Here is a 20,807-nt window from a genome sequence, read left to right as displayed (position 1 = left end):
CCCCAGCCCCGCTAGCATTTTATTTTACATTAGAAACTGTGGCTTTTTTTTTCCGTTGTGAGGATCATCACATCTACCTCCTACAATGTCTATTTAATTATAAATTTCAGATAATAAAAAAAAACTCACTAAATTGAATTAAAATGCAATGACAAACACACTTAGCAAATGGCCAAAGAGGCAACTGTGTATGTGCACAAGGCAGTAGTCATCTAGCCATTCATTTAGTCAATGTGCATTTAATGAACAGCTACTATGTGCTAAGCACGTACTAAGCAGACTGCTAGGGAACTGAGTTGAAGTAGATAATCTTTACCCTTTGAAGAGACTCACAGTTTATGGGAATAATCCTTCCAGAGCTGGTGAGATGGTCCAGGGGGTAAATGTCAATGTGCAAACCTCATGGCATGAGTTTGATTCCTAGAACCATGGTATAAGGAGAAAACCAACTCTTGAATGTTTGCCCCCTGACTTCCCTCACATGCACCATGGTGCTCTCGCGCATGCACACAAACACACATACCACACCATATATACATAATCATGGGGATGACTCTAGCTGAGACTCCTAACAGAAAGGATACGGAGCCTGAAGTGGCCACCTCCTGTAGCCAGGCAGGACTTCTCGTAGAGGGAGGGGGACATTAACCCACCTACAAAATCCAACCAAAATTGCCTACAAGAGGCACAGAGATAAGGATGCAGCAGAGATTGAGGGCACAGCCAATCAGTGACTGGCCCAGCTTGAGACGGGTTCCATGGGAGAGAGCCAACCCCTGACACTATTAATGATGCTCTGCTGTGCTTGCAGACAGGAGCCCAGCATATCTGTCTCCTGTGAAGCTCCACCCAGCAGCGGGTGGAAGCAGATGCAGAGACCCACAGCCAAACATCAGGTGGCGCTCGGGAAATCTTGTGGAAGAGGTGGGGGGATAGGATTGAGCGAGCCGGAAGGGTCAAGGACACTACAAGAAGACCTATAGAGTCTGAATACATGGGGGCTCACAGAGACTGAGCCACCAACCAAAGAGCATGCTGGGGCTGGACCTAGGCCCCCTATACATTTGTAGCAGAAGTGCTACTTGGTCTTCATGTGAGTCCCCTAACAATTGGAGAGTGGGGGGCTGGGGGCTGTCTCTGACTCTGTTGCCTGCCATTGGATCCCCTTACCCCAACTGGACAGCCTGGGCTTCAGTGGAAAAGAATGAGCTTAGTTCTGCTAAGACTTGATGTCCCAGGGCAGGGTGGTACCCAAGACGGGCTTCCCCTTCTCTGAGGAGAAGAGGAGGGGGTAGCAGGGGGAAGGGATTTGTGAGGGTGGGACTGGGAAGAGAGGCGGGGAGGAGGCTGCTATAGGGATGTAAAGTGAATAAATAACGAATTAATGAAAAAAAGGAAAATAATAACTATTCCAATATAAAGGGGCTTAGGTAACATAGAAAAGATTTTAATCTTTAAATTCTTTATCCTTGTGATAAGAATGTCATTTAAGTCGAAGGCAGTTATGTCTTGCTATGTCTTTATCAAGCTTCCTAATTTTTCCAAGGGTTTGATTGATTATGAGGATCTTCATAATCAATTCTCTCTTAAGATATCAAGTCCCTGCTGATTTACCCCTTGCTCTTAAAGATAATTCTCTTTAATACTGGGTCATATACATATAACGTATGTACGTGTGGGTGGGTATGATATGTATGCACATATGTTGTATGTATTGCCATGATGTGTAGGTGTGTGCCTGCCATGACACACGTGTAGAGGTCAGAGGGCAACTCTGTGTGGCCCGATCTTCCCTTCCATGCTCACGTGGATCAAATGGAGGTCGCAGGGCTAGTCTGACAGGTGACTTTTCCTGGTGAACTACCTTGCTGGTCACCTGGAGTTATTGCTTGTCTTTAACTAACCAGTGTAGAAAGTATACATACTATATAAGTGACTACACCAAGATAGCAGGCACAAAACAGCACAGGCATGACAATGAATAAAACCACACAGGAGGGGCTGGGGATTTAGCTCAGTGGTAGAGCGCTTACCTAGGAAGCGCAAGGCCCTGGGTTCGGTCCCCAGCTCCGGGGGAAAAAAAAAGAACCAAAAAAAAAAAAAAAAAAGAAAAGAAAAGAAAAAAAAAACCACACAGGAAAGAACAAAGCTAGCTGATTGAGCCGACAGTGACAGTCGCTATGCCACCGGTTCTTAACAGCGGCCACGGGAGATTGAGACCCAAGGCAGATGCTGTAGGTCCCCCACTGGTGGGACCCCACTCACAGCATTTCCAGTCACGGGAAGAGGAATAAAGTAAAATAAAAGTCTGTCTGAGAGTTGACCTCTCAGCAGGACCTTAGGTTTTAAAACTGAGACACGAGTCAGGAATGGCCAGAGAAGAATGCAATTCTATCACGTGTGCTAATGGGTTCCCTGTCATCGTGACTTTTGCATCATGACAAGACAAAAATACCAGTGAGAAACTATGCAGAACTAGCTGCAGGCAGAAGGCCCGGGCGTCCTCCGCTGTGAGCCCTCTCAGACTGCAAAGGGGGGGTTGCCTTGCATTCTTACTCCTGATGTTTGACAGCTGTCAGTATCAGACACGCAGAGTCTACATTCCTTTTTCTCTTCTAGAAGGCACATTGTTGTTGTTGTTGTTGTTGTTGTTGTTGAAGATTGGTAGGTTGGGGAGAGGCTGTTTGTAGGTTATGGTTTCATTCTGAGTTCCTAGCATATATTTTGTACTAATTAATCTTTTCTCTTCCCTTTTCTTTTGGTTTTTCAGGATGGGGTTTCTCTGTGTAGCCCTGGCTGTCTTGGAACTCACTCTAGACCAGGCTATCCTCGAACTCATAGAGATCCTCCTGCCTCTGTCTCCGGAGTGCTGGGATTAACGCTATGTGACATCATCGGCCTGGCTGCTTGTTCTTTTTAAGTTCAACTCAAGCACTTACTTTTCCACAATGCCAGGCATTTATTTTATTTTATTCTTTTACATTTTTGTCACCATACATTCATGCCGATGCTACTGGGCTGCATAAGTACATTATCACACACGTATATATAATGTACTTGGAACACATCATCCTTCCAGAACCCTCTCTATGCAGTCCTGTTTTCTTACCCCCTACCCCATTAATTCTTTAGTTCTCTGGGAATTGTCATGCCATATGCACATATACTTTTATTTTTTGTATTCAAATAAAGTTTAGAAACCATCGATGAGAGAAAGGAAGTGCTCAATTCATCTTTCTGAGACTGCCGAAGTCTGGACAGAGAGACTGATGCAAGTCCTTGGCTTCTGCTTGTCATCAGACATGAGCCTCAATGGTGAAGATTACATCATAGTTTCTAATTATTACCATCACTGTGTGTTGTGTGGGTTCGCACAACTTCCCGGAGTTGGTTTCTGCCCTCCTACCTTTAAGAGGGTTCCAGGCAGTTAATTTAGGCCATTGGGCTTGGTAGCAGGGACCTTTAGTAGTGACTTATTGATTGGGGGTGTGCTCTACTGGAAGAAAATATAAAGTAATAATACAAAAGTTGTAAGCAGAACATGCCACAACAAGTTCCTTTTGAAGAATTTTTTTTCCCCCCAGAGCTGGGGACCGAACCCAGGGCCTTGTGCTTGCTAGGCAAGCGCTCTACCTCTGAGCTAAATCCCCAACCCCCCAACTCAAGCAATGCATTTTGATCATCGATAAAGAGAGTTACAAATTCTGTCTACAGTATCTGTTTGTAGGAAGACATCTATAACAGGCTTTGCCTCTTTAAAACATTTCCAGGAAAGGGATAGGACAAATGCAGCTTCTCTGGAAGGATTTTCTAACAGGAAGCACAACTGTTCATGGAAGAGTGGGATGACACATTTTCAAAGAACTTTGTGCATCCCAAGTTAAACATTCATTCCAGCTACAGGAGCTGATAATAAATATAGCCACTTGGGAATTTGCCTGTAAGATCTCGTAGAAAGAACGGAAAACAAGACAGAGGAAATATAATAAAGTTGATAAGGGACAAGCTCGGGAGTCAGATTGGATGGGTTCAGGTCCCGGTGATGAGGCTTCTTCCTCATAAGCCTTTATAAAACCCACTTTCCTGAGAGTCTCAGTATTCTCACTGGTCAAGTGAGACAAGCAATACTTACTTCCCAGGGCAGCATGAAGGTGTGTGGGACAGTGTGTGCTCTTAGCAGTGTGTTAGGAATCTGTGGTGCCAAACAATCTACATATAACTGATTTTATCTTCTGGCTAATGTGTGTTTTAAGATGCTCCCTATCCATCCACCCATCCTCCTCCCTGCTTACTACCCATATATCCTCCATCCATCCATCCTTCCCTCCCTCCCTCCATCCATCCATTCATCTATTCATCCATCCATCCCTCTCTCCCTCCACCATCCACCCATCCTCCTCCCTGCTTACTACCCATATATTATCCATCCATCCCTCCCTCCCTCCCTCCCTCCCTCCCTCCCTCCATCCACCCATCCATCCACTCGCCAATCTCTTGACTCACACTTTTTCACATCAACATGAACGGCTAGGAACCAGAGATATGAGGGAAAATATTAAGAATCACATCTCTTGAGTGAAGGAAAGAAACGAGTGAAACAAAGTCAGCAAGTATTTTGATCTAGTTAGTCCACGGTGTGTGAGAAGACAGAGGGAAAACCAGTAACGACCTCATGGCACATGCATGTTGATATATTTTTTAAGGGGATAAACAACCCAACTGGCTTTCTAGGTAGCCTCTCTACCTTGCCCTTGGGAGGAATGTGGTGGCAAAATAGTAGCATGCCTTTCTTGATTACCCCGTGCGTTAGAATTAAATTCTTCTTTGGTTACACGGGTCCTTTCCTTGGATAAAAACATCAACCTGTCACTCAGGTAGTAAATCAGAATAGGAGGAAAAAAGTAGGGTGTGATTTATGGTCTTGCTGTTTATAGTGAAATGCTGGGCAGGAGTCAAAGCTGCTCAGCTGCACGGAACTTCAGAATACAAATGCCAGCAACAATGGCCAGGAACCCTGTGGTCACCTTTGTTTTTTGGATGGATAGTTAAGGTGTTAGTGGTGGTGGTGGTGGTAGTAGTGGTGGTAGTTGTCCAAGGGAACCAAGGTTCCCCACCTTCAGCGGAACTGCAGCCCCTGTTTGGGTGTCTAGCACTCTGAGATTGACCCATGGACACCAAGATCGCCTTGGCTCTTTAGCGTTACCTGGTAGTTCCCTAACTTTTTGCTGTCCCGCCGGCCAAATATACACCGAGAGCAAAATACCCTGAACGTATTTGTTCCTGATTTAGCGTTTCTAAAAACAGCACTCAAAAGTTCAAGGCCCTCAGCTGGGAAAGAAGTGGCTGCTTGGGGACCTTTCACCACGGACCCGTGACCACGCCCTCCTCAGCGCAGCGCCTCCCAGGCTCCCAGCATTGTTTTCTCCTGGAAAGGCCAGGCCAAGGACCTACCCAACTTCTGATGGGGATATTTTTTTTTTTTAATAGCAAAGACATTTCAGGAGCTGGCAGCTGCCTGCTGAGGCAGAGAGAGAGAGAGAGAGAGAGAGAGAGAGAGAGAGAGAGAGAGAGAGAGAGAGAGAGAGAGAGAGAGAGAACTTAAAGGAGACAATTTTGGGGATTTTGGGACGCAGTCCCAAGCAGAGAGGAGATAGTATAAGCTGTTACTAATGTATTAAGTGTGAAGTTGAAAAGTAGATGACAGAATCGTTTCGTCCTCTGAGGGCTGCTGTTTACTCCTTCCATTCTAAGGCCATCTCCTTTGATAGCAGCCGGACAGCTACAAAGACACAGTTTTGCTAGCCGATGAATAGCTATGAAACTAAAAATAGGTAAATGGATCTGTCGCCCTGTGAAAAGCAAGACAGCAGCTTAGGAATGTTTACCCAAAGATGCTTAAATACATTTCACCCAGCGGACAGCTATCTATTATCGTCAATGTGCACGGCAGACATACTGCTTTCCAACCAAATTGTGTGGGAATAAGCCTAGTGAGAATCCACATTAACGCTTGCCTTTAATTTACTGAAACTGATTCTCTCATCAGTCAGCTGTCTCACATGGCATAGGAAAATGCATCACACATAAGATATGATTTTATTCAATGTCTTAAACAGTATATGGAAGGTAATTTAAATTTAGTGTATTTCCTACCCACCTTTGGTAAAGTATTAAATATGTATTGTAAATAAGTATTGATGTCATGGCCTTTATTTTTAATCCGTGACGGTGGCTGAGGTTCAGGCCCCTGTGTGTGTGTGTGTGTGTGTGTGTGTGTGTGTGTCATTTTTTTTCCTGTTTACCAATTGTAACCATGCCAGTTTCTATTTATTCCTGGAGATATCTAAGAGATCTTACATGGTTTAAAAAAAAAAAGAAAAAGAAAGAAAGGAAAAAAAAAAAACCAAAAACAACTCTACAATCTCAGTTTGTGACTCTTTAAACCAGAGAAAGTACTTCTGAATATACAGATGGATTCAGTTTACTAGAAAACTTCCAGATAGGAGTTTATGTGCATTGCTTGACTCTGAAGAATTTGGCCCTGTCATACACCACTGTTATTATTATTGTCTGCTTCGTGCTTCGAAAAGAAATACCACCTGCTCACCCTCCTGTAGTCCACTCACCAGCTAGCCAGTCACCCTGACAGGAGCAGAGCCATCTCTCACGAGCCCTTTTCCGAGAGAGAGAGAGAGAGAGAGAGAGAGAGAGAGAGAGAGAGAGAGAGAGAGAGAAGCCCTATTTCCTACTGACAGCGCATGCCTTAGATCCTTTCTCTGAATGGATATGGTGAGTCTGGCCTATAATCTGCCTTTGCATTTGTTTCTCTTCCTAACACGTTTATAGCTTTTAATCATATAATCGCATGGTGGAATTTTCCACTAGGGTAGAGGCTCCATTTTGTTGTCTCTGGAATGACCAGAATAGGCTCAGCACACAGCCTGCATTCAGTAAGGTGAGGGTTTTTTCTTCTTTTTTAAAATATTTTTTAAGATTTATTTTTATTTGTGGTGTGTGTGTGTGTGTGTGTGTGTGTGTGTGTGTGTGTGCGCGCACACACACACACACACACACACACACACACACACACACGTGCCCATAGGGCCCTGAAGAGGGTATCATCATATCTCCTGGAGCTGGAGTTCCACGGTTGTGAGCAGTGATGTTGGTGGTAGGAAGCACGCTTTGGTTCCCTGGAGGAGCTCTAATGCTCTTAATTGCTAAGCCATCTCCCCAACCCCTGGGTTGGAGTTTAGAAATGAATGGTTGTACCAGCTGGTTTTGTGTGTCAACTTGACACAAGCTGGAGTTATCACAGAGAAAGGAGCCTCCGTTGTGGAAATGCCTCCATGAGAACCAACTGTAAAGCATTTTCTCAATCAGTGATCAAGAGTGGGAGGACCCCACTCATGGTGGGTGGTGCCATCCCTGGGTTGGTGTCTTGGGTTCTGTAAGAAAGCAGGCTGAGCAAGCCAGGGGAAGAAAGCCAGTAAGCAGCACCCCTCCATGGCCTCTGCATCAGCTCCTGACTCCAGGTTCCTGCCCTGTGTGAGTTCCTGTCCTGACTTTCTTTGGTGATGAACAGCAATGTGGAAGTGTAAGCTGAATCAACCCTTTCCTCCCCAGCTCGCTTCTTGGTCATGGGGTTTCACTGCAGCAATAGAAAGTCTGACCAAGACAATGGTGCTATCTAGTACTTCTTAGTGGCTGGAAGTCTTTGGCCTTCAGTAGTCTTTCAACCGGCTTAATGATCACCTCTACAGTACAGTGTGAGGCCTAGAAGTAAGAATGACATCCATTAGAGCCTAGGTCTGTAGCCAACTGACTTTGGTAATTCAACCTTTGCCGAATGAATGGATGGATGGATGAATGAATGAACGAACCTCTCTGTAAACACGGAACGATTTTCTGTTTTGGTGAAGCCCCCAAAGGACCACACGATTTCTTTTACAGGCTTTAATAGCTTCTTAGCACTACGGCATGTGACGCAGAGGTACTAGGAACAGAAAGATTAAAGCAAGCAAGACCCTCGACAAGTCCGTGGAAAACATACACGGTCAAAGCAGGATCCATTCCGCTGAGTCACTTGGGCACAGCTATTTCTTGCATTTAACGCTTCACTTAGTTCAGTTCTGTTATTTATTATTTGCGATAAAAAAATATTGCGACTCTGCAGGAGACATTCTCTGCTCCAAATAATGCCTCTCAGTGGAAGCAATTTTTCCCACATTCATCAATCTGAAATTCCTCTTCTTGCATGTAATTATCTCTAATTATTCCTCTCTGTCGTAGGGTGATAACTGGCCTTAAGATGGCTGCTCTGCATTCCTCTACCCTTTCTGGGTATCTATAGAAACTTTGGGTCTCCTCTCTGGGAAGTTTGCTAGTTCTGAACTCGTTTACCCTCACTCACATCCACACAGGCTCATCGTGGCCTTCCTTGCCCGTTTGTTTCTTTTGGGACAGTTCTGTCTGGAACTCTCTCCGCATCTGTATCTTTTTAGTAAGATCCTTAGGACAGTGGTTTTCAACCCGTGGGTCTCGACTTCTTCAGGGGTCCTTCTACCTTTTCACAGGGGTGACATATCAGATAGCCTGCATATCAGATATTTATGATTCATAACAGTGGCAAAATTACAGTTATGGAGTAGCAAGGGAAATAACTTTACGGTTGGGGGTCCCAACATGAGGAGCTGTACTAAAGGGTCACAGCGTTAGGAAGGCTGAGAAGCATTGGCTTAGGATGGCTAAGCTATTTACCTGAGCTATTTATCAGGAAGCAGAACCCTATGTAATACTAAATACTAGATTTTGGGGGAAAAAATCCTTTACAATGACTCTTGTCTCTTAAAAAAAAATAAAGAGAGCATTATATACATTATATATAATTCTATATAATATATAGTGTATATATAAATTTGTAAATATACATAATTATACAATTATATATTTGTTTTAATAATATATACTTATATATACTTAATAACTATAATTATAATTGTAACTATAACCATATACTTTGTTTCAAATACTTGTGGAATAGAGTAGAATTCCTTAGAATTTTGTGCTTCATTGATTGTACCTAGGACTCAGCAGTCGGACAAACCTGGGTCCAAAACTCAGGATGGCCCTGACCCCCTGCATGAACGTGGATAGATGTGTGATCAGGTTAAGCCTGGCGTTCCCATCTGTAAAGTGGAACTGACAGTCCTTAGCTCATGATCGCTATGTAAGTCTCCTTTGTCACTGCCGAGCACAGTGCCAGCCCACGGCAGTCATTTATCATCGTCTCATCTCCTTCCTCCTCATTTCGTCTGGACTGAAGATTCTGATTGGATACTTTGCTTGTTTACTTAATGTTTCCCATCTTTATCAAGTGTAAAATGGCATCTGACTTATTTACTCAATGAACCTTACTTCCTCTTTGAGACGGGAGTTTATTAATATTTGTTGCTTTCCAAATTGACTGTGTGCGTGTGTGTGAGTATAGGTGTGTGTGTGTGTACATGCATGCATGTGAGTGTGTGTGAGTAGGTGCGTATATTTGTGTGAATGTGTGTGTATGTGTGTAAGTGGTTGTGTGTACTCTGGGAATGGAACCCCTACGCAAATACTCTACTATTGACCGATCTCTTCAGCTCAACTTTTTTCTTGAGACAGGCTCTCCCCGTGCAACCCAGGCTGGCCTTGAACTCAAGACCTTCCTGCTTCTGCCTCCCACTATTGGAATTAAGGTATGCGCCACACACCCAGTCTTCACTGACTTTTACTCATCAGTTTGTAATGGTTCTTATAGGGAGAGTGTGAATGTTAATACATTACTTAATCTTTTAAGAGAGTTACCATAATATGGTTATTATATTATGCCCTATTGATATTTTTTTTCCTATTTCTTTCACTTTCTTACCCCTCTGGTTTTACTTTGGGGATTAAAACTAAGAAGTTGCCACGCTGCTGCTTCTATTTAAAGCTTGCTTTTCAAAAAACAGTTACTTTATTTTCATTCTACACTGGGGTCATCATCCGCACTTGCTTCCAGAAGAAAACAGGGATGCCTGTGTTGTTCGTATGCCATAAAACCAACTTATATGGCTTTGCCAAGCTGTACTTGGAAGAGTCCACCAGGGGGTTACTGTCCCAGGAGACTTTCCTGGCACCTGAGAAGCAGTGCTCTGGATGTAGGCTCAACAGTTGAAAACAGAGGAAGTCTCAGGTTCCTCACTGCGTTTTATGGGAAGGCATTCAGGATCCCATCAACGTAAAACTTCCCTGGAAGCAAACGAATGGGAAAGACTCGGTATATAAGGGCAGGAGATGGAAGGGCTGATAGAGAGCCAAGGGAAGAGAGATATGTAGGCGTTATCATACGATCAGGCTGCGTGAGGAGACGCTAAAGGACTGAAAATGGCCACCCACCCGAGGCCCATGCATTTCTTCTGTGCACTGAGTTCTTTTGGCCTAAGCCAGGAGGAAGAGCATGGGAGGCTGCGAGGGAGTGTGGGGGGTAGGCTGTTTAGATGACAGACTCTCTTGTGTAGGTAACGGTAACTTAGGAGCCAGATAACATCTTGGTAAACACTTGGTTTAGGGGTCGGAACAGAGAGAACACGTTTATTTTTATTCCCTTGCTCCTAAAAGGCAATGGCTGCACTTACTCTGGCCCCTCGGGATGAAGGGAGGTTATGCCAACCATCCTCGAGGTTGCTACTTGGGCATTCTGCATTGTTTTCCTGGCGGCTGTGTGTGCTTTCCATATTGAAAAAAAAAAAAGACTATGCCACGGTTAGAAGTGTGTTTCTTGACATTAAAGAAAAAGTTATTATAAAGGATCTAACTGGGTGTGTCCCAAGAAGAGCTAACGTCATTCTGCAAGGCCTGCGTTCAAACATCTGTTTTAAACATGCTCTTTGAGAGGGAGGGAAATTAGTATAGAAGCATCGTCGGATGGCTGTCAATAGTCCATGCCTGGTCCGTCAATTTCCCACCCACATAACACTCAATAAATCCCTTAGTGTTGAAAAGATGAGGGGAAGGAGAAACTTTGGGAGGAACTGGATTCAAGGATTATTTCAGTGTCGTCACAATAAGTAGTTCAGTGCTGTACTTAAATAGGTCAAGAGAGAACACAAGGAAATGTCGGTGTGGTGGTAAGCTAGGTTTATCTCTCTCTCTCTCTCTCTCTCTCTCTCTCTCTCACACACACACACACACACACACACACACACACACACACACAGAATCTGTGTCCTATGAATAAGAAGTTTGGTGATTGGAATTTCCAGATAATCATGCTAAAATGCTTACACAGAAAACGGGACGTCTTGTAACATCTTTCACAGATTCTCTCGGACAAAATCCAGGTCCTATGCTAAGCATCTTTCTTGGGAGAAGAAAACGGCAGGTTCTCTGCAGGAGGTACACCTAACCCAGTCAGGAGATAATGTTACAGGTGACTGTGAGCTCACACTCTTTCATCATTCAGGTAGAAAGGCAGCTGGCCCCAGAGCTAGGGCTGACGTATGCAGTGGTCCTTAGAGCCCAGCAGGGACCAGAAGGGTCAGATCAGAATCAGGAGTGGTGCTTGTACAGAAGTGTCCGTTTCTGGATCACTTCCCCAGGGGTCTCGGAGTCAAGAGATCAACGAGAGCTCCCAAGAGATTCTGACCCACCTCCAGGCTCTGAGCATAGAGAACGGTGCTTGTGCCCGGTGGTCGGTGAAGGTGGTTAGACTGCGTGCAAAGGACGGAAACATCTCACTTAAATATAGTCTGTTTCCTGATGTCAAACATTAGGCGCTGAGGATGAAACTCAGTGGTAGTGTGCTTGTTAGCATGTGAGTCCCGAAGCTCTGTCTTCAGGATCTCCCATCTAAAATCTGGTAGCTTGAACCCGGCTAAAGTGGGAATATCAAAACCATAGACACTGCAAATGCTCCAGATTAGGACTCTGCCCCCACCCCACTGAAAGACAGTACACCACTGGGTGCTGCATGACCTGTTCTCCCATTGTTAATATCTCTGACACAGCCAAACCAACTGCGGTTATAGTCACACAGGAGACCAGAGGTTTCAAAGAGAGGTCTCTTCAAAAGGAACTATGCTCCTTTGGAAATACAGTATTACTCAGAGTAGCTCATTCCACAGAGGAGGGAGAACTCTCCCTTCTTCTCTCCCCTTAGCAACCACTTAGTTTGAGCCTGTTTCTGTCCTTAGCCCTAAATTCAGCTAGGAGACTCAGATTTTCCCTTGTGTTTATAGACCTTAAATGCACTGTCCTTTAAAAACACTTCTTTTCCTTACTTGTGTAAATAAATTCAGCTTCAATGATCTCCACTTGTCTTACATAAACAAACAACATCTTAGGAATCCCCAGAAGTGATTTCTTGGCCTGGAAAAGTGTGGGGGACAGTCAGTCCCCACAGTAGACTCTGGTTGAGGCCGAACTAAAGAGGAAGTGAAAACAGATGATTTAATTGTTCACAGGAATTAATGTATTGACCGTCAGATTTGGTGCAGGGCAATGTTTGATGGACCTGTGAGATTAACTCAAGTGTACAAGCAAGGCCTGTTGCATTTAGCACACCAGGAGAGTGAGAGGCACAAAACCAGTTGGAACATCAAAGAGGCCAACAAATCCTTGGTTGTTGGGCAGGAAGATAGCTGACCCTAGAACTGATTTCCAGGATCAAATGCCATTCTATGAGCTAAGGTGACCAGGTGACTATCCTACTAAATGTATGGGAGCCACTATAAGCAGTGTGTCACATCAATCCTTAGAGAATTCATCCAAGGCCACAAAGGCACTCACTGAGTTGGAAAGCAGGACAATAGTTTCAGAGGGGGAAAATGTCCATGAAGAAACACTGCAGGGGATTTCCTGAGGAAGTCTTTCTCAGACTTTACTCATTCTATCCCCACCCTCTCCCTGAGGCACACAGCGCATCTTTCCTCTCACAGCCCAGAGACCACAGTAGTGCTTAAACGAAAGCACTTTTGAAGACGGTCAATGAGCTGGTTCACACTCAGGCCTTTGGAGAGTGAACAGAGAGTCCTGTGCACTCACTGGGTGTCAGCCCTGTGCACTCACTGGGTGTCAGCCCTGTGCACTCACTGGGTGTCAGCCCTGTGCACTCACTGGGTGTCAGCCCTGTGCACTCACTGGGTGTTAGCCAGGGCTCATACATCACTGCCACCTCAGTGTATTGCTGTGACCTGTTACTGTAAGTTTCTCCCCATCGAGTAGGTAAGGCCTTTCCAGGCATCTTACAGACCTGGTGATTACCACAGTGCCTGGCAGAGGGGAAGCAAAGTCTTGTATACAACCACTATATAAAAGAGTAGTTGTGAACAGCACCAAATTAGACACTGAGGAGCCTTGAGGTAAAGAAAACTTCAGTGAACATCCTAAATTGAAAGTCATAAGGAAGTACCCCTTCTTGAGATTTCTACTAACACTTCATGGATTTAAAGTTCTCCTGAGGATCAAACACACGAATCTTGACTTCTGTCTTTCTCCCTCAGTAAATGTCTTAAAATTTATTTTGAAACTCTAAGTTTACACACACTCAAACAGAGATAAAATCTTCGGTTTTATTTGGACGTTGGTTTAAGTAGACAGTCTCACTAGCTCATTTAAGCAATTTAGCTCTAGAAAGCCCTCAAACGCTTAACCTTCATTGGAAAACATCTCACAGCCCTCTCAACCTCTAAGACAGTACAGTCAGATGAGGACTTGTTAAAGTGAATTTTTGACTTTGTCTGGGCTGGAATACGGGGTTCTGCATTTCAAAGCAGCAACCAGATGATGCCAATGAGATTAGGTCTCTGGACCACACAGAGGGCAGGTTGTTCTGCCTTGGTAAACTCAGAACAAATACAACAAAACCGGGGGTTGGGGATTTAGCTCAGTGGTAGAGTGCTTGCCTAGCAAGCGCAAGGCCCTGGGTTCGGTCCCCAGCTCAGAAAAAAAAAAAAAAGAAAAAAAAATACAACAAAACCATTATTCTGCATATAGTCATTTATGCTATTTTTGGAGCCACACAAGGGAATAGTCTAGATTTTTCTCCTTTTAATCACCCCCCCTTAAAGATTTATTTATCTTATGTATATGAGTACACTGTAGTTATCTTCTGGGATATCAGAAGAGGGCATCAGATCCCATTACAGATGGTTGTGAGCCACCATGTGGTTGCTGGGAATTGAACTCAGGACCTCTGGAAGAGCAATCAGTGCTCTTAACCGCTGAGCCATCTCTCCAGCCCTCAGCCTGTGTGTTTGATACTACATTCCGTGAAAGCAAAGCAGAAAGTGATGGAGGGAAGGCATCTAGGTATAGCAGTTCTCTATCAGGGACCTCCTGTGAATCGGTACATCACAAACACAGTAGACTTTGTGTGTCATCGGCTTAGTCACCAGACGTCATAGCTGCAGAGGACACACAGACGCTGGTATGGAAGAAAGGGAGTGGCACTGAACACATGCCAGTGAGACACATGCTGTAGAGAGGAATTCCACAGAAGAATGGGATTGCTGTGTCGTCAGATGGACTGCCGGCTCAGAAAGGGGAACGGAAGAACAAGACTTGTACTCTAGCAGGAAGTGGACGTGGATGTCTGTGCCCAAATGTACCCTGGAGTATTCAGGAAGTAAATGGAGCCTTTGCTCAGCAGGGCAGGGACTATGTAGAGAGGAGAAGACAAGTCTTCCTCATACCTTCCATGTCCCCTGAAAACCATGCTATAAATGCCAGGCTGCTATCGGCCATTTTCATAATTCTCCTCCACGGGACACTAAGAAGCATGAAAATACTGGCTGACTAGGAGTGATCTGCAATAAGTCTTATTAGAATAGTTCTAAACTTTGATGCTAAGAGATTAAAGGGTAGAATGGAGCGGTGGCTCAGCAGTTGAGAGCACGGACTGTTCTTCCAGAGGTGCTGAGTTCAAATCCCAGCAACCACATGGTGGTTCACAGCCATCTGTAGTGGGATCTGATGCCCTCTTCTGGTGTGTCTGAAGACAGCTACAGTGTACTTATATATAATACAGTGTACTTATATATAATAAATAAATCTTTAAAAAACAAGAGTTAACCTTTTGTTAACTTAGGACTCAGTCGAAAAAAATGTGACTTGCGGTTTTGTTTAGTTTTGTTCTGAAGGGTGCATTAGTACAGTTGTCATTGAGATGCCATTGGTTGTCTGACCAGCTAGGAGGAATCCATTTTTGTTTTACAGTTTCTTCTCTTGTACCCTTCTTATAAAATTCTGGATCCATGAGTACTTTACGTTGTAAAAAGCCAGAGATGACAGCATTTTACATTTGGCAAGCATAGGACTCAGAGCTTGTCACAGAGCAGTAACAAAAAACAAAAGGAAAATGTGAAGACATTCATTTTGGCTCCCAGTCTGTCCTGACCCTTCCTACTTTTTCTTTTTCTATTGTTTGACTCGTTCAAAAAAACATTTCACCTGTTCTAATTCTTCATGTGGTTTTTTATTTTATAAAAGGCAAACAAAATAAAAATTGTTAAGTAAGGGTCAGGGAGATGGTTTAGAGTGCAAAATGTTTGCCATGGAAGACTGACTATTTTAATTTGACCCTGAACCCACAGTAGTAGTAGTAATAGTAGTAGTAGTAATAGCAGTAATAGTAGTAGTAATAGCAGTAGTAGTAATAGTAGTAGTAGTAATAGCAGTAATAGTAGTAGTAATAGCAGCAGTAGTAATAGTAGTAGTAGTAATAGCAGTAATAGTAGTAGTAATAGCAGTAGTAGTAATAGTAGTAGTAGTAATAGCAGTAATAGTAGTAGTAATAGCAGCAGTAGTAATAGTAGTAGTAATAGTAGTAGTAGTAGTAATAATAGTAGTAGTAATAGTAATAGTAGTACTAATAGTAGTAGTAGTAGTAGTAATAATAATAGTAGTAGTAGTAGTAGCAGCAGCAGCAACCAGATGATGGTTTAGGGTTAGGATTAGGTTACTGCTACTACTACTACAACTACTACTACTACTACTACTACTACTACTACTACTACTAGCAGCAGCAGGGAGAGGAGAGGTAGAGGTTGGAGAAATGGCACAGCAATTAAGAACCCTCGTTGCTCTAGTAGAGGATGTGAATTTGGTTCTCAGCACCCATCTTGGGTGGCTCACAACCACCTGTAACTTCAGCTCTGAGGGATGTGATGCCCCCTCCTGGTCTCCGATGGCATTTGCATTCATGTGCACATAGCTACACATAGACATACACACAGAGAATTACAAATAAGATAAAACCTTTTAAGAGTCGGAGACACCATGTTGCACACCTGCAATCCCAGCATGCCCATGGTGAAATGAGAGGTGGAGATGGGATGGTGACATCTGTTGGAAGCTGTGAGCCAACCAGCTGACGTCTACAGTACTACAGTGGAAACAAGAGAAACCCTGTCCCACCAAGTTAAAAAACCAAGAACCAACCCTTGAGAGTTATCCTCGGACCTTTATACTCATAGTTCCAAACCCAAACACACACTCTTACACACGCACACTCATACACGCATGCTCATATATGCACACTCATACACGCACATTTTTTAAAAAAATAATAAAAGTGAGTGAATAATAATAATGCTTTTAAATGAGTCTGAATTATACATCATTAAAATATGTTGCAAATATGTAATACTTTACTAATTACATTTTTGCAATGGCTTCCTCTGTCCTAGAAGCTAAACACCAACTTTTTGGTTTGTTTCAAGTCAGAGTCTTACTATACAGCCCTGGCTGTCCTGGAACTCACTATGTACCCCAGGTTGGCCTCAAACTCACTGCGATCACCTGCCTCTACCTTCGTATCCCAAATACTGGATAAAGGTGTGTGCAACATTTTTAAAGAAGGCAGTCAAGACTTTCTAAAATCTAGCCAACCTCGAGGACCTTTCTGAGTTTCTTTCACTGTGCCGCTTGCCCTCTCCTCTTCGATGGAAATAAGTGTTTGCTTTCCTCCCATCTTGATGCTCAAATGTGAATGAAATGTCAGAGACAGAGTGCACTCTAACCAATAGAAAATCACGGGGGGAGTGCATCTGTATCAGTGTTTTCCAAACTTTCCTCAGAATGACCTAGAAGGCTTCTTAAAACTCAGGTTCATGAGTCCCGTCAACGGATTTTCTGAATTTGTTTGTCTTTGTTGGTGCCTAAGCACTCGCACCTCTAACACTTCCCTGGCAACTCTGCTGACACTCCTCCAGAGGTGACGTTATGGAGACTACTAGTTTGTTACCTTTACTAAAGCTGAATTTGAGAGGTACATCTCCGAAGCTGCCCTTGAGTAATGCAAGAACGAGCCTTTGGAAACGAGGCCCTTCTCAGACAGCTTGCACTTGCTCGATTTTATTCCAAGTCAAAGGTGAAGTGTGTACGAAGCTGTTCATAGGTACTCGTGGCTCACTCCCCACCCAAGTCGCCTCTCTAGTCCCATCTCCCACGACTTCCCAACTCCCATTCTAGAGCAGTCAATCTGCCCCTCCCCCCATCGTTTCTTTGGACACGTTAGGTACCTTCTTGTCTTGCCTTACTTGATCTAGGGATTCCTTCTCCCAAGAACATTCTGTACTCAGTCAAATTATTTAGCCGCCTTTCCCATTGTCTTCAAACGTCTTGGCTCATCTCTCCTACCTAGTCACGAGAGCCACCCTCCCTTCCTATCCTCCCCAATATGGCTCTGTTAGTCCTCTTCCCACTCTCCATCCTACCAGTCAGTGCTCTTAACCAATGAACATCTCTGCAGCCCAGATGTAAATATTTTTGACATAAGGCATTTTTTTTTTTAAACCAAACAGAGACGCTGCATGGTTATTTCCTATTTTCTAGCTTACAGACTTCGGTGTTACAATTCCAGTTCCCGTTTCTTGGCGTTTTACTGTATGTGCTGACTACTCACTATCTCACCCAGAAACCTGTTAAAGTGAGAGTTGGACTACAAACACGGATCTGGGCCAAATGAGTATTCATAGCGAAATACTCTGAGGCAAGTCCAGATTTGGCGCTCGTTGGACAAGGTGAGCTATGCTGTTCCTTCCTCCCCTGCTTAAGAGACAAAGCTGGCAACAAGAAACCCATTAAAACTGCAATTGGAGATTTTACCGTTTCCCAGCAGTTTAAAATATGTATTTTTAAAGAGCAGTTTGTTTTTTTCTTAAGAAAAGAAAGGGGTGGGGCTGGGGATTTAGCTCAGTGGTAGAGCGCTTACCTAGGAAGCGCAAGGCCCTGGATTCGGTCCCCAGCTCCGAAAAAAAGAACCAAAAAAAAAAAAAAAAAAAAAAAAAAAAAAAAAAAAAGAAAAGAAAAGAAAAGGAAGGGGTGGTGATGGTGGTGATGATAACGTGCTCATTTCCTACTGTTGTGCTTCCATTCAATCACTGATTTTTAAGCCATAACCTGAGCCTCTGCCACTCACTGATAGACATGCAGTTCCTCTTGTCTAACAACTTCTAGTTAGTTGCTATGCATGCAGATTCCAAGGTGATTTAAGCTCCTCATCCTGCTGGATGATATGTTGGCTCCGGATACCCGCACCACGCTCACCCGGGGCAATGCCACACACGGGATGCAGACCTTTTAAAATTCTATTCTTTCTTCGAAGAAACTTCTGGGAGCTATGCCAACAGAGAGGCAGAACCTAGCCTGTACATTCAGTGTTTTAAGAGAGAGCATAAAATTATTACGCCCCGAATTCATTACGATAATGGGATACGTTTGCGCAGTGTTGACCGCAGTGCACTTGCAATGGCATTTCCCCAGGAGTTTTCAGGGGTTCAAGGTTAGCCCGGCCCAAGTGTAAGTGTCCATTCTATTCCATCAGCATATTTCTACTTCTCGTGTACTCTCTATTCATATCTCTTCCTCCCTCATCAGTCTTACTAGTTCTCTTTGGCTCAAAGGACACTTCTTTATCAGGAGCAGGACGGGAGATTTCCCCTCATGAATATTGGGTTGTTTCGACTAAACAGGTTGAAAATTCTTGGCATGTATCGGTAAGAAATTAGCTGATCTTTCCGAGTGTCTTGTCTGAGGCTCTTATAACCTCTCCTCCTCGGGCCAGCAAAGAGAAGAACGGTAAGGAATGTTTGCACAGGCCGCCTTAGGCACCACGAGAAGCCTTACCTTTACAAGCATCGGGGGCAGAGAAGGGCCTCCTGAGGTCTCGGTAGAAACCCGGCTTACAGCGCTGACAATGCTGACCCTCGGTGTTGTGTTGACAGTTGTTGCAGACACCACCGCTGCGATTCCCGGATGCCTCCCACACGTTGATGTCGAAGTGACAGGTGTCCGCGTGCCCATTGCACTTGCAGGCTGGCGACAGAACAGCATAGGAGGGGCATAAAACACTGCATCGGGCTGTCTAGCAGTCAAGACGTCAGAATAGGGTAAAGCCGTCGCTAAATTTAAATGTTACTTATTTATTGGAGAGTGTAAAGCACAAGAATAAAAACAATACAAGAAGGGATATATTATTAACTATCAGCTGGGCGGTGGGAATGGCGGCAGCGGGGCCGCACGGTGGGGCTGCAGCAGGGGTGGCAGCGGTGGCACTCGCCTTTAATCCCAGCATATGGGAGGCAGAGGCAGGAGGGTCTCTTGAGTTTGAGGCCAGCCTGGTCTACAGAGGGAGCTCCCGGACAGCCAGGGCTACACACAGAAGCCCAGTCTCAAAAACAACAACAACAACAATAACAAAAACCCTGTCTGTGTTCTCCGAAGACCAGTGAGCAGGGACGGCCTCAGTATGCAGAACCACGCCAGCAGGTTTGTGGACCTGTGGGTGTCGCGCAAATCTCCCTGAGCAACCGCATCACTGCTGCCAAGGACTACGCATCCACTCAGAAGAATGGGGCCGAGGTTGACAGGGCCACAGGCCGGTTCAATGGCCAGTTTAAAACTTAAGCCCTCTGCGGGGCCATTCACAGGGGCGAGTCAGAGGATTCTCTTCTCAGATTGGCTAAGGCTGATGGAATTGTCTCAAAGAACTTTTGAGCAGAAGAAATCGGGAATAATTTGTTACAAATAACAGCGACAAGTACCTGTGACCAAAAAAAAAAAAAAAAAACAAACCAAAAAACAAAAAACCCAAAAACCCCAAACAAACAAAAAAATACAAAAACAAAAAACAAAAATAAAACCCAAACAACAATGACAACAAAAAAAAATACACCCAAGGGGCTGGGGATTTAGCTCAGTGGTAGAGCGCTTGCCTAGGAAGCACAAGGCCCTGGGTTCGGTCCCCAGCTCCGGAAAAAAGACCAAAAAAAAAAAAAAAAATACACCCAAAACCTCAAACCCCCAAACCAAAGGAACAATAATCCAAAAGAACTGTTTTCTTCCCCTTAGTTGGGGTACCCCCTTTATTCTACACTCTTCTCTAGACTTCCATTTTTCGTTATATAGTGGTATTTAAATATTCATTATGCTAATTGCTGTGGGAGAACCCATCACAGTCATGGAGTTTGGGCTGCACAAGATGGAGAGACCCGGAGAGTACTAGCATGTGCTCTCCTCTTCCTGTTTCCTGGTTGTGGATGCTTCAACTTCCTGTACTACATTGCCGGGGTGGACGGACCCTTGAACTAAAGCGGAGTAAATCCCTTACGTGGCTTTCGTTAGAGAATTTTATCACAGGGACAGGAAAAGAACCTAAAATAATTATCAAGGTGAAGGTAGGTCCAGTCTGTCAAAGATGTTCTGGTTACAAAGATGTTCTGGTAACTGTGGTTATATTCTGGGGCTGGCATTTATTTTGGAAAGAGATTTGAGAGGTTACCAGGTTT

At 44.1% G+C, this 20,807-nt stretch overlaps 1 protein-coding gene and 1 pseudogene across 1 annotated transcript in view; one reads left to right on the top strand and one right to left on the bottom strand.

Annotated features, from left to right (window-relative positions):
* Ntn4 (netrin 4) overlaps positions 1-20,807 on the bottom strand; it is a 113,818-nt gene that overhangs the window by 15,107 nt on the left and 77,904 nt on the right. The window contains exon 5 of the mRNA NM_001106780.1: positions 19,147-19,335. Within this exon, the coding sequence (NP_001100250.1) occupies positions 19,147-19,335 (189 nt within the window). The remainder of the gene's footprint in view (positions 1-19,146; positions 19,336-20,807) is intronic.
* On the top strand, positions 19,769-20,016 carry Rps21-ps5 (ribosomal protein S21, pseudogene 5; annotated as a pseudogene).

This window comes from Rattus norvegicus, chromosome 7, assembly GCF_021556685.1.
Source record: "Rattus norvegicus strain SHRSP/BbbUtx chromosome 7, alternate assembly SHRSP_T2T, whole genome shotgun sequence".
In the NCBI taxonomy this organism is placed as follows: domain Eukaryota; kingdom Metazoa; phylum Chordata; class Mammalia; order Rodentia; family Muridae; genus Rattus; species Rattus norvegicus.
The sequence above is the reverse complement of the archived record's forward strand: the minus strand, read 5'-3'. Positions and strand labels throughout refer to the sequence as shown.